At 32.6% G+C, this 14703-nt stretch overlaps 1 protein-coding gene across 5 annotated transcripts in view; it reads left to right on the forward strand.

Moving 5' to 3' along the window:
• CABCOCO1 (ciliary associated calcium binding coiled-coil 1) overlaps positions 1-14703 on the forward strand; it is a 134074-nt gene that overhangs the window by 16082 nt on the left and 103289 nt on the right. For all 5 annotated transcript variants that reach the window (XM_033129807.1, XM_033129808.1, XM_033129809.1 and 2 more), the window contains exon 3: positions 2686-2855. In XM_033129807.1, coding sequence (XP_032985698.1) covers positions 2686-2855 — 170 coding nt within the window. The remainder of the gene's footprint in view (positions 1-2685; positions 2856-14703) is intronic.

Here is a 14703-nt window from a genome sequence, read left to right on the forward strand (position 1 = left end):
CTCCTAGGTATTTATTCAAAACATTAATTTGAAAAGATATATGCACCCCTATGTTCACTGCATTGCTATTTACAATAGCCAAGGTATGGCAACAACCAAAATGCCCATCAATAGACGATTGGATAAAGAAATTGTGGTACATATCTACAATGGAATATTACTCTGCCATAAAAAAGAATGAAATTTCACCATTTGCGACAGCATGGAAGGACCTAACAGGTATTGTGCTAAGTGAAATAAGTCAGACTGAAAAATATAAGTACCATATGACCTCACTTTTATGTGGAATCTAAAGAACAGAATAAATGAATAAACAAAACAGAAACAGACTCACGGATACAGAGAACAAACTGATGGTTACTAGATAGGAGGGGGTTTGGAGGACTGGGTGAGAAAAGTGAAGGGATTAAGAAGTACAAATTGGTAGTCACAAAATAGTCATGAGGATGTGAAATACAGTATGGGGAATATAGTCAATAATATTGTAAAAACTCTATAGTGTCCGATTGGGTACTGGACTTATCAGGGGATCACTTCATAAATTATATAAATGCTTAACCACTATGCTGTACACCTGAAACTAATATAATATTGAATGTCAACTATAATTAAAAATATTCAGGGAGAAATATAGTACAGCATAGGGAGTATAGTCAATAATATTCTAATAACTATGTACAGTGTCAGGTGGGTAATAGATTTATTGGAGTTATTACTTTGTGAGGTATATAAATGTCTAATCACTATGTTGTTTGGAACACTTGAAACTAATAAAAAACTAAAAATTAATATAAAAAATGCTACAAGTTTTTATTACTATAGTTTTCTTATTGACTTTCACTTAAGGCTAAATGATATTATACATTAAACATGGAAAAATAAATCTTGCTGACTGATAGCCAAAGCAAATGGAAGATGCCTGGCTCGTAAGGTAGCATCCCCTCCCCCAGAATGCATGCCTGTTCATACCTTCATTCACCACTTGAGTTGTGTGCTTGACAAAATATATCAGGACACTTTTAGTTGCATGTAACATAAAACATTGAACATATGACTTAAAAAATAAAAAAGTACACACAAAAAAAATATCATATAATAGGATATTCAGAAATTGACTGACTCCAGAGTTGATTAACTCAAGGTCTGAATAACATCATCAAAAAATGAGGCATAATTTTAGAACTGATTTTTCTTATGATTATAATCAAACCTATTTATTTACTCTTTTGTATTTTTGTTCCATAGACAAAAATGAACTTCACCCTTAGTTATGAATTAATTAGAACAATTTAGGAGAATGCCCACTCTAGACCCGTAGTTATTTTAGAGAATGCCATATACTGAGTGGCATTATATGGCATTTTGGGAAAGGGGTAAGAACTACCATGGTGGACTTAGAAGAATCAGAACTCATTTTGGGGGTTCGGGTCTACCCTGATCCTCACTGTAGATGTTTAACTAATGATGTTAGTTAAACACAATGTCACCTTTATTTGTTCCCAAGCTTGTTTAACCCTGCTGTATTATTCTGATCATATAATTTATATCAATATTATGATCAATCAAGACTTGCTTTTTTGCAAATGGTGATACAAAGTTGTAACACACACATTCCCTCAAAAATCACATATAAGCAACAAAGAAATACCAATTCCATCTTAGTCCAAAAAAGGAAAATGCTGAAAGCCCAAACCACAAAATATGAGGATGAATGCCAGAAGCATTATAGATCAAACAAAAATACAAGAGAAATTATTAGGAAGATATACATATTTAAATATCTTAGAATAAAGTGAAAATATACTTACTCTCTTAGGTGAGGAGAAAACCCTGAGGCTCCACTCCAAGAACCCTTGTTTGCAACAGGAGGACCAGGATGTACAAGCTTGAAGCAAATGCTTCCCATATTTACCAGAAATAGATTGTTTATGTGATAGTAAAAAGAACCTACCCTACTTTTTTCTTTTTCCCTATTAATTGAAAAAAGAGTGAAAACTGGAATCATTGACACAAACTTATTTCATATAGAAAATAGCTTGTAACATGGACAGATCTGAGTACTAGCAAGGAATATGCATACAAAAAAATATGCATATTGCAAGAAAAAAAGAAGAGTAGGAAAAAGAACTGGCAGGGTAAGAAAATACACCAGAAAAACGTAGCCATGAGCAGATAAAACGTATGATCAAATGTTTGTAATGAATTTAAAAAACTTATGAAGCAATCACCACAAGAACATAAAACAGGTATAAAAACTAAAGGAAGAAATAATAAGAAATGAAAAATGATAAAACATTTTTAAAAATAGTAGAAAATGAATCATCTTGCAGAGGTTAAATTTATAAGCCCAAGGGAGAATTAGTGCTGCTGAAAATACTAATGGACATAGAAGACAGTAATGAGAAAAGTATATAAAATGAAAAGGAAATCAATTTGAAAAAATATTTTGAAAGTTAAAGTGAAAATTATAGTTATAGGAAAAAAATGAGTAAAATATAAATAGCTGGAATTCTTTAAAAAAGAAAACAAAACAAATATTTAACAATCTATCTCCAGAACATTGTCAGAAAGAAAAGAAATTTAGTTGTATAAAAGACATTGAATATTTACCTTTTCGAAACTTAGTTAAGGAACTGTTCAATATTTAATTTGATTTTAATACCTTGATTTTTCTTTTTGTTGCAGAAAACTGGAAACGTTTTTGAATTTCAAAAATATTAAAACCTGTTTAAAAGAAGCCATTCTACTCGATTATTATGTATCTGGATTTTTGTGGGCTAGAGGAATGGACTTTTCTATTATTCAGTATTCACAATTTATGACTTTACTAGATATGTTACTTCATAATCTTAAAAGTAAGTACATTATTTTTCTCCATTTTTAAAGAAAAGAAAATTTAGTCCACCGTCTAAATTATGTTATTAAGCAAAAGTTCCTAATTTTATTGTAATTCCTTCAATGAAAATTATGTTTTTTTTCCTGGGCATAGCAAAAATATAGTTCATACCTTTGTTAAGTTGTAAAACTTCAAATAATTCTCAGTAATGCTAACATGCTCTTAATTTGCCAAAGATACGTTAGTTTCATTTTAAAATCTTATCAGTGCCACCCATCCCAAAATCATCAAGTTGTTCAAATTTATTTAGGTATTTCTTCATTGTCTGAGCTATTTTCATTTCATTCTACGTATATATATATATTACTGGGATATCTCAGAATGACTGATAAGAGGAGGTACTTTGGTAAATCTCAAAACCCTAATAAGTAGACATTACTCACATACAATTAGATTTGTGACGTTTTTTTCTAATATAACATTGAGATCAGTTACTACAGAAAATTTGGAAATTCTTCCTTGGAGCAATTTTAAATGTGATAGCTTTTGTTTGAGAATAAATAGAATTGCTTCTTAGAAGGAGGAAAAGAAGGAAGTCTATCATTTATTCATTGCCAGCTCTGTGTTCTAGGTACTATGTTTGGTTCTAACCTTTAACATACATTATTGAACCTCAGAGCAAATCCTCCTGCGGGGAGGATTTATAACCACTGTCTCAGAGTTGAGCAACAGTCCAGAGAGCAAGGTTGTATAGCTGGGAAATGACAGAAATAAAATTTGGATGCCTACTGTATAACCAAAAGAAGATGAGCACAATAAATGTAAAGGTATCTGTTTATCAACTGAAAGAAGTGCTTGTGTCAGTGGGGAGACAACTTGTTTCTTCTTCCCTCCTTTCCCACCTTCTTCTCCCCTTCCTTCCTTCCTTCCTTCCTTCCTTCCTTCCTTCCTTCCTTCCTTCCTTCCTTCCTTTCTTCCTTTTGCTTTTTTCCTTTCTTTCTTTTTCTTTCCTTCCTTTCTCTTTTTTTTCTTTTGGGGTGTTTGCTTGTTTTTAGTATCTTTTTATTTTCATTTGGGCAGGTAAAAGACCTTGCTCCTGCTATAGAATTGTCACCATCATCCTAGGAAAATTTGTGGATGCCTTGTGGTCACACAAAGACTAGTCTGTTCTATGTATCAATTTCCAACTACACCGATGCAGGAGAAGTTTTAAGTGAGTTAGCAAGAGTAATAGAGAAGCCACTCATGCCCTATGCACTCTTCCTGCTCCTAGTCACCTTTACAAGGGAAGAATTTGTAGTTTTCATATGTGAGGATGAGAAATTCTTATCTTCCTCCTCTGAAAGTGGGAAAATTTCATCTTTGATTTTACTTAGGTATGTGCCATGATAAATATAGATAACCAATAGAAGAATAAATAACTACACTTGATAATTAATAAAAACAAATTATATGATATTAACTGACTGATTTCAAATTACCCTACACATGGGAAACATGGCATAAAGCTAAAACAAAGATTGAAGTCTCAGGTAGCTAGTCTTGAGAATTCAGTCTTTCCAAATACTACAATTAATTATACATATTTTATTATTAAGAGACCTAATAAGTAATGTCATGTTGTTTTAGTTTCAATTGTAAACCTACAATCTTCCAAAAAGGGATTTTTAGTTAATCATCAAAAAGACAGACTTTGGCTATTATTTTTTTCCTCGTGACACAAATATTTATAGAATCTTTTGAGTACTACATGTCTCGAAACATATTCTTTCAACACCATTGCCAAAGTTATTGGTAAACAAAGAACCATGTAAATCTCAACTTGCATGGAAAATAACAGATGCCAACAATAAGATGAAATGGATATTGAAATTGTATGCCAAAGACTTCAAAACAGCTATTATAAAAGTAATTAAATGAACCATAGTGAACATTCTTGAAACAAATGTTAAAATATATAGTATCATGAAAGAAGTGGAAGGTATAAAGAAGACACAAATGGAAATTTTAAAACCACAGTATATGGTAACCATAATTAAAATCTCACTGGATGAAATCAATTGCAGAATGGAGAGGAGACAACAGAAAGAAAATCAGTGAACTTGAAGATAGCGCAACAGAAATTATCCAGTCTGAACAATACAGGGAAAACATGAACAAAACTTCAGGAGCCTATAGGACAACCAAGTTTTAATATACATATCAGCAGAGTCCCAGTCGAACAGGAGAAAGAATAGTGTGCTAAACAAACATTTGAAGAAAAAATGGCTGAAAACATCCCATATTTGGCAAAAGACACAAACCTATAAATTCAAGAGGGTAATAGGACCAAACAAACTAAACCAAAAGAAAAAAGAAAATCAACCAACTGGATCTAAGTGACATTTATAGAGCAGTCCACCCCAAAACAGCAGAATAGTCTTTCTTTTCAAGTACACATGGAACATTCACCAAAGTGGACCATATCCTGGATCAAAACAGCATCCTTAAATTTAAAATAATTGACATCATACAAGAATGTCCTCTCTCCCTATGGAATTAAACAAGAAGTTGACAAATATATCAGGCAAATCTTCAAACACTGGATATTAAAGAACATAATTCTCAATAGTCCACGGGTCAAAGAGAAAGTCTCAACAGCTATTAGAAAAGATTTTTAAATAAATTAAAATAAAACATGAAAATTTGTGTGGTACAGCTCAGCCAATGATGTTTATATTGAGCCAATGAGGGAAGTTTATATCATTAAATGTTTATATTAGAAAAGAAACAAAGTCTAAAGTTAATAATCTAAGCTTAAACCTTAGGAGTCAGTAAAAAACAAAGAGCATAAATCAAGCAGGAAAGAAAGAAGGAATAAAGAAGTCATGAAATTGAAAACAAAAAACCAATACAGAGAAACAGTGAAACCTGGATCTTTGAAACGGTCGGAAAAATTAATAAACATGAAGCAAAACTGACTACGAAAAAAAAAAGGCACAAATTATCCTGATCAGGTATAAAAATAGGGATATCACTTCCAGACCCTGCATACATTAACACGATATTAAGAGAATACTATTATGTACATAAATTGGAAAACAAAAAGGAAATAAAGCAATTCCTTAAAAACCAAGAACTAACAAAAGTCAAGATGAAATAGATATAGATACCCCAATAGTCCAATAACTAAGAAATTCTTTTTTTTTGTTTTGGTGTTTTGTTTTGTTTTGTTTTTTGTCTGTTTGTTTGAGGAAAACCTCTAGGGAAAATATCTGCAGGTCCAGATCACTGGAAAAGTCTCTCAAACATTTAATGAAAAACATATCACCAATTATACATAATGTCTTCCAATCTCTTCCAGAAATAGTAGTGGAAAGAAATCTTCCTAATGCATTTTATGAGGCTTTGGTATCTTCATACCAAAACCTGAAAAATATAGTGAGAGAGAGAGGAGGAGGAGGAGGGAGAAAGGGAGGGGGAAAAGAAATTATAGACCAACATCCCTCATCAACATAAACAAAATTCTTAAAATATTATCAGAATGCATCCGGCAACATACGTAAAAAGAATAATACACATGACCAATTGGGATTTATCCCAGAAATTCAATGTTGGGTCAATATTTGAAAACCTCATTGATGTAAATAGTCTAAAGAAGAAAAGCCACATGATTATATAAACAGATGCAGAGAAAGCATTTGACTAAATACAACATCCATTCTTTTTTTTTTTAAAATGTCAGAAAACTAAGAAAAAAATTATATTCCTCACCCTCATAAAAGATATTAAGATCAGGGTCAAGGCAAGAATATCTACTCTCACTATTCCTATATTCAACATAGGAGTGGAAGTCTTAGCAGTAAGTGCAATATGGTAAGAGAAGAAATAAAACACATGCATTTTGGAAAAGAGCAAATAAAACAGTCCCTGTTCTCAGATGAAATGATTATCTATATAGAAAATTACACAGAATAAAAAAAAAAAATCCTAGAACTGACGATTTTAACAAGGTTGCAGGAATAAATTCAAATCACAAAAGTCAATTGTATTTCATTATACATGGTATACGAAAATTTAAAAAATACTGTAATTTACAATAGCTCAAAAATACAAGTGCTTAAGTATAAATCTAACAAAAATGTGTAAGATCTATATGCTATAAACTACAAAATGATGATAGTAATTTTTAAAAAACCTAAATAAATGTCTCCACGTGGTGAAAATGTCATTTCATTTCACATTGATCTGTAGATTTAATGCAATAACAATGCAAATCCCAGTAGTATTTTTTCTAGCTATGTGCCAGCTGATTTTAAAATTTATATGGAAGGGCTAAGGACTGAGAATAGCTACAACAATGTTGAAAAATAAGAATAAAGCTGTATAAATCATACCACCCAATTTTAAGATTTACTATAAAATTATAGTAATAAAGTCAATTTGGAATTAGAGAATGGGTAAACACATAGATTAGTAGAACAGAAGACAGAATTCAGAAATACACTCACATGAAAAAGGTCATCTGATTTTTTTGACAAATATGCAACAGCAATTCAGTGGAACCAGGGTAGCCTTTTCAACAAATGTTGTTGGAACAACTGCTCATGTATGTTGAAAAAACAATATGCCTCATCCTAAACCTTTCACTTGATGCAATTAGCTCTATACAGTTAGATCATAGATATAAATTTAAAATGTAAAATTATAAATATTTTAGAAGAAAACATAGGAGAAAATCTTCACAACTGGGGTTATGCAAGAAGTTCTTGACCAAAACATGACCCATAAAAGAAAAAATTAATAAGTTGGACTGTAGCAAACTAAAACTTTTGTTTTATGAATATCACTGTTCAAAGAATGAAAAGACAAACTATAGACAGGGAAAAAACATTTGCAAATCACATATCTGACAGACTTGTATCCATAATATATAAAAGACCCTCAAATCTCAATAAGAAAACAAACAATGTTATTAAAAATGAACAAAGCCATCAAAACCCATAACACCTGTCTAACCATGATGAAAACATCAGAAAAATACAAATTGAGAAAGATTGTACAAAATATCTGACCAGTACTCCTCAAAATGACAAGATTATCAAAAAAAAAACAAGAAAAGTCTGAGAAACTATTCAGTCTAGGGAACCTCAGGAGAAATGACTAGTAAATATAATGTAGTATCCTGGATGGGATCCTGGAACGGAAAAAGGACATAAAGTAAAAATTAAGGAAATCTAATAAAATATGGACTTCAGTTAATTAGAATGTACAAATAGTGCTATCAGTTGTAATGAATGTACCCTAATAATGTACATTATGATGGTTAAAAGTAAGAAACTGTATGTAGTACACAAGAATTCTCAGTACTATTTTTGTAATTTTTCTATAAATACCAATCTATTCTAAAATAAAGTTTATCTCTTTTAAAAATAGGCAAATAATTTGAACAGAATTCTTCACCGAAGATGTAAGGATACAAACAAATACATGAAAAGATGTTCAACATCATTAGTCATTGGGGAAATGTAAATTAAAACCATTGGGATACCACTACATACCTATTAGAATGGCTAAAATTAAAAATACCAAATTCTGACAAGGATACAGAACAACCAGAGCATGAGTTTTGCCAATACAAGATGGCATAGCCACTCTGAAAAATGGTTGGCAATTTTTTATAGAATTGTATGACCCATCAGCCCCACTCCTAGGCATTACTTTCTAAAGAAAGAAAAACGTCGATTCACACAAAAACCTGTACATGAATGTTTTGTAGTGGCTTTATTCATAAGTGCCCCAAACTGAAAACAATCCAAATCAAATGTGTGTCAATAGGTGAACAGGTAAACGAACTATGCTATGTCCATACAATGAACATATAATGGAACACTAACTGGACAGTAAAAATGAATAAATCATGATACACACAACAGTTTGAATGAATCTCAGTAGTTAAAGAAGTCACTCTTAACAAATACCAGAATAACTACCTTTCAGATAGCCAGAAAAACTACCTTTCAATAGTGTAATAAGCTATGGCATATTTTGTTATTGGAAGTATTATAGTAGTAGTATTATAAAATCTCAAATATTTGCACACAGTGGTGAATGACTAAACAGACAAAAGTTTAGAAATAGGCCCAAGCATTGCGATTTACTGTTTGATAAAATGACATCTCAAATCTGTGGTGAAAAGATCTACTATTCAATAAATAGTATTCAACTGGGTATCCATCTAGAAAAAAATAACATAAAATTGAATGCAAACATCTCTCTGTCCATAAACCAGAATACATTCCAAATGGATCAAACACTTAAATGTAAAATAAATGGAACTATAAAAATGTTTAATTTCTTTATAACCTTGGATGGGGAAGACATTATAATTATGCCTAGAAACCATAAAGACAAAGGTACTTAAATTTGATGTATAAAAGTCAGAAGTCTGCACAGAAAAAAATACCAAAAGAAAAATCAAAAGAAGAATAAGAAACTGGGAAGATTATTGCATTGCAAATAACAGCAAACGATTAAGTTCTGAATTATAAAAAGAGCATGCAGCAGCAGGAAGAAAAAGACCAAATATGCAATGGAACAGTATGCCAAGGATGTGAAATAAATGCAATTGATTCTTAAACAAATGAAAAGTTCAGCCTTAAAAACAATAAGAAAAATGCTAATTAAAACTACACAGAAATATCATTTGTCATATATCAGATTCACAAAACTAAAATTTTGGTAGCATTCTCAGCTGTCAAAGATGGAAGAAAGCAGATACTGTCCTGCATTGCTGATGGAAATATACAGTAAAAACCCATTAAGGTAGCAGCTACCTATAAAATTTACAAATGTGTTGTCCCTTTGACCGAGCAATTCCACTTTTGGAAATTTATCCTACATAACCACTTGCACACTTGTAACCTGGCACATATGTAAAGTCATTAGTTGCAGTAATGTTTATAAAAGCAAAAGATTAGAAACATAAACCTGAGACACCCCTGTGAACTCATGTTTAATTTAATATAGATACAGATATATAGTTATGTTAAGTGTACACACATATACCTCTTAGCTCTGTCCACAGAGGGCCTAGAAGTAATGACATCCCAGTAGCTATGAGCATACCCAGGACCCAGGTCTTGGTTTGTAATTTCATTCTTCAACAAAAGAAACCAGGGCTTCTTAGAAAAATGGCTAATTGTAGACCTGGAATAAGGAACATAAAACATGAGCCTGGGGCAACTTGTAGTGGCATTAGTGCGTATTCAAAAATGAAAATGATGGCAGTATGTCAAAGTAATAGAGCAGCTAACTAAAAAAGCTACCAATGTCCAAACTTGGAACAATTTGAACAAAATAACATAGTACTGAATTATAAAAGTATGAAATTCACATCCATGAAACCATACTGATGTACATTAGTGATTGGATAAGTAATGAACAGGGATGAAATGGGCAAATCTCTCACACAGAATTCCCAACAATTTATGTAGATACTTCACCCTCAGAAGGTGAAGCACAGCTCCCCACCCCTTATGCGTGGGCTGCACTGTGACTTCCCTCCAAAGAAGACAGTAGGGAAAGGGGGGCAAACGGTAATTTTCCCGTAGAGAAGCCTGACAAATACTGCCTGAGCCATCTGATTAAGACCGACACCGTTAGTGATGAGCCATGTCAAATAGCATATACCCTTGATATAATATGAGAATGCTACTGTAGTTTTTCTCCCCAAAACCCTTTACCCCTGTCTAATCATGACCAAAGTATCAGATAAACCCAAATTGAAGGACATACTGCAAAATACCTAACACTTCTCAAAACTGTCAAAGCCATCAAAAACAAGGAAAGTCTGCGAAAGTGTATTGTCTAAGGAGACGTGAGAAATAAATGTAATGTGGTGTCCTGGATGGGATCCTTCAACAGAAAAAAGATTTTAATAAAAAAAAGAAATCCAAAGAAAGTGTTTGTTCATTAGTTGTGCCAAATGTACCAGAGAGATGTTAACTAACAATAGGGAAAACTGTCCACGAGTGTTTGGGAACTCGCTGTGATATTATTGCACTTTTCCATAAATCTGAAACTACTCTGAAGTTAAGTTAATTAGTAGGGATTAACCTAATCCTAAAATGGAATATTATGCAGCTATAAAAAGGAAACAATGAGAAAGCTTTGTAGGTATTATATGAGAAATTGTTATCTTGTTATTAAGTAAAGCAAGGTACAAAATTGTGTGCTTTTGTTTATAAAAGAGACAAAAAGGAGAATTTATGTATGCTTTTATTTGTTATATATACGAAGAAATGTTAGAATATAGAAAAAAATTAACCAAAGTTTTCTATAGGGCAGGGTGTGGGAACTGGGCATGTAGGTAACAGGGATTGAAGAAAGTTTTTTCATAATATATTTTCACATATGTTTTTTGAACCATGTGAATATATCACCAATCAAAAAGTAAATTGTAAAAAAGAATATATGACATGAACAATCCTAACCTTTGCAACCCCTGAGCTGAGTGTTCACAAACTAGAAACAGAGTAATGGAAAGTAAAAAATGTTCACAAACCTCACATTCCAAATTTGACAAGATATTTCCATTTTAAACTTTTTCCATAACTTACAACTGATTCAAGAATATTTCTCCTACGTAAAACTTTATATTGTTCATATCAGGTCAAAAATGAATTTTTAAACTTGAGCAGGATCCATCGAACTACTCATAAACTATGAGAGAGTGAAAGTACGTATGTAAAACCTAACCAGGAAAAAAGCAAGGGATCTAGTTTTTCCTTCTGGCAGGAGACGAAAAAATTCCCTTAAACCTTTAAACCTAGCAAGGTTACAGTTATCATCAGGAAAGAATGTAATCTTAGGCAAGTGTGCCAGGGAAGAGGTAAAGTGTGTTTACGCTTATGCTAAGAGGTGGTGGAATCCTGAGTTCACAGCCATCATTCCCACCCAGCAACATCTTAATAGAATAAACACTGAAGAGCCCAGTCTGAGCGCTTACCTGAAGTGTGGTCAACCATCATTAATAAAATTCTGGTGTGGGAACTGCATTTTATACTGACTCAGTTTCTGATCTGTTTATTTTTTGTCTCAAACTGGTGCTCCATTACCTACCAGGCATTCTGCAGACAACCCACCTGGAATCAAATTGGATCAGCAATAGTATTATGGAATATAGAATTTGTAAGGTTGTCTTAACAATATACATTTTGGGGTCAAGTCTTTCCAGGGCCTGACCAAGGACAAGCTGTAAAGTATTAGATAGACTGGATATCTGGCCTCTATCCAGGTCCATGGGACTGAATTGATTCCCCTGTATTGAAGGTGAATATTAGTAAATAACCGTAGAGTACTTTTTAGTTCCATATATTTGAATTGTTTTTCCCCAAATAGAAATGTTAATGATAAGTAACATTTATGTATGATTAACTTGTGCCAGTCACAGTGTCATTTGCCTTCCAAATACTGTTTCATTTAATTCACACACAACCTTATGAACTAGATCTATTATCTTCCCCATTTTAAAAATGAGAAAAATAAGATTTGGAGAGGTTAAATAACTTCTTAAAGTCACAAGGGTCAACCCCAGTGAGTGAGAGTTCATCCTTTTGACTACTCTATCAAATGTGCCTGGCTTTGGGCCGAATTCTGAAATGCACTATACACCTATAGTATATTATAGTATATGTATCTTTTCAATTTACCAAGAGTCACAGTTCTTATTTAATCCTCACAACAACACTGTAATTTTGAAAATTGATATTATTTTCATTTACAGATAAGGAAAATGAAACTCAGATCACCTAGCTAGTCAGTGGAAATTATGAGGTACCAATTTAAGTCTTCCAACTAATTATAAGTCTAGTGTGTTCTTTCATTACCCTAAATTCTCAAAGACAAGTTTTATTTCTAACAGCTCTTACTATTTAAATGGTTTAATCTTTCATAGTTTAATCACATCACTAAATGTGATTTTTAAAAGAGCAAATATTTCCGTTAGATAAGTGAAATGATAACTTTCTTAATTTTTAAAGCCATTATCTATAGAAAGACATTAGAATCGAAAAACTGTTTTAAAGAGTCAGTTATATTTCAACATAAGGAAATAGTCATATAAATGTATTTTTGTGCTTGATAAGTATAATTACATCTAGAATTATAATCGGTTATCTAAGAATTTCTTTTTTCTCTGCATCTCTAATTAATAGCATTTTATTAATAAAATAATCACATTTTTAATCCATCGTATCTGAATTGCTTTTATCCAACAGAGTTTTCATTTCTAAATTTATTCATACTATTTTCAAAAGAAGTTTGTCATGGAAAACGAAATACAGAATAATAATTGTGCTCCACTTAGAATGATATAGGAATGCCCAGTTATCCAGCAGTAATTTGTGTATCTGACCTCCATAAAAGGTGATCTGAGGGTGGCTCTGAGAAATGGACCAATTGTCATTCATAAAACTAGATTTTGATTATTAAATAGTTTTTTGCTTCTTTTTAATTCCTATAGTTAGAAAAGAATCCAGACTAAATTAATTACAAGTTAGTGTTTATAGTACCTTCCTAAAATTTTAAATTAGTCATTTTATTAATAATTTGGGGGCATAGCACTTGCATCCTAGAAAGAGTAGCTGTGTAATCCAGAAATGGCTGAGTCCAACAATCGCCTATGTTCCGATAACTCCTCTGCTTTCTCCTCTCCTACCTCCCTGAAAACTCTACTTCATTAGCAAGAAGTGGAAAGGTTATTGATGGTGTTTCCTAAGAGAGATAGAGGTTTGGTTGGGATTTGGAGGTGGGGTTCACAGTGGACAGCACAGTTCTCCCCCAGCTGAGCCCTCCCCCAGCTGACATTCACCTCCCCAAAGCAGCTGGTCCAAGCTAGTTTTGCTGGAGCCTTTCAACTCTCCACCCTTAGGCTCTTCAGTTTTACATCCATATACCCATCAATTGTCAGCAAACAAAGGGCACTGGACACTCCAGGTACCTGGAATTGGCCTCGGGACACGGGAATCTCTGGGTGTGTGTGGATTGTAAGTAATAAATGCCTGTCACAATAAAAATGAGCATAATATAACCAAACATGAAAAGAAGATGGAAGTTAGTATTTGTATTATAGATACCATAAAAGTTAAGTCAGAGGCTTTTGACATTTCCTTCTTTTTCAGCTGAACCAATGCATTAGAGGATAGTGTTGTTTTGTTGTTGGTTTGGTTTTAGTTGCAAGAGAACAGACCACAATCAGTGACTTGTTTATTTTGGGTAATGGTGGCAAAGTGGTGTCCGTGTCACTCTGCACTGTCATCTGGCTCTTACCAGCACCACAATGCGTACATTTGAGAAGCAGCTCACTTAAGTTATAAGTCTGCAGCTTGAAAGGCAAAAAATAAAAAACTTGATGTTTTACATAAAAATCCATATTTCTGGCATCTATTGAAAATCTTCAAGCCCAAATCCCCACATGGTAACAATCAGCTAAAGCCAAGTGTTGGTCGACTGTTCATTTACACTTTCAGCAATAAGTTCAGCTCTGCTGTGTACCGTCACTGAATCTACCATGTAGGCCGTCCTCACCAGCTCATCCAACTCCCTTTTCTGTCACTTCCATATATGTGCTCTTATTCTAAGGTCATAAAAAAGAAATTATTTTCCATTTTAAAGTGATCTTTAAATAGATTTTGAATTTTTTTGTGTCTTTAAATGAAAACAAACTCTTTAGACAGTTGTGTAGCGTTATAGTAATTTACAGTTGTTGAGTGTGTTAGCTGCTATTCTTTTATACAAAATGGAATTATTAGTTTATCATAAACAAACAACAATAGTTTTAAAATTTGTCCTCACAAATACTGAAAAAGTACATTTTTGCACATTAA

The sequence above is a fragment of the Rhinolophus ferrumequinum genome, chromosome 16, assembly GCF_004115265.2.
Source record: "Rhinolophus ferrumequinum isolate MPI-CBG mRhiFer1 chromosome 16, mRhiFer1_v1.p, whole genome shotgun sequence".
Lineage (NCBI taxonomy): Eukaryota > Metazoa > Chordata > Mammalia > Chiroptera > Rhinolophidae > Rhinolophus > Rhinolophus ferrumequinum.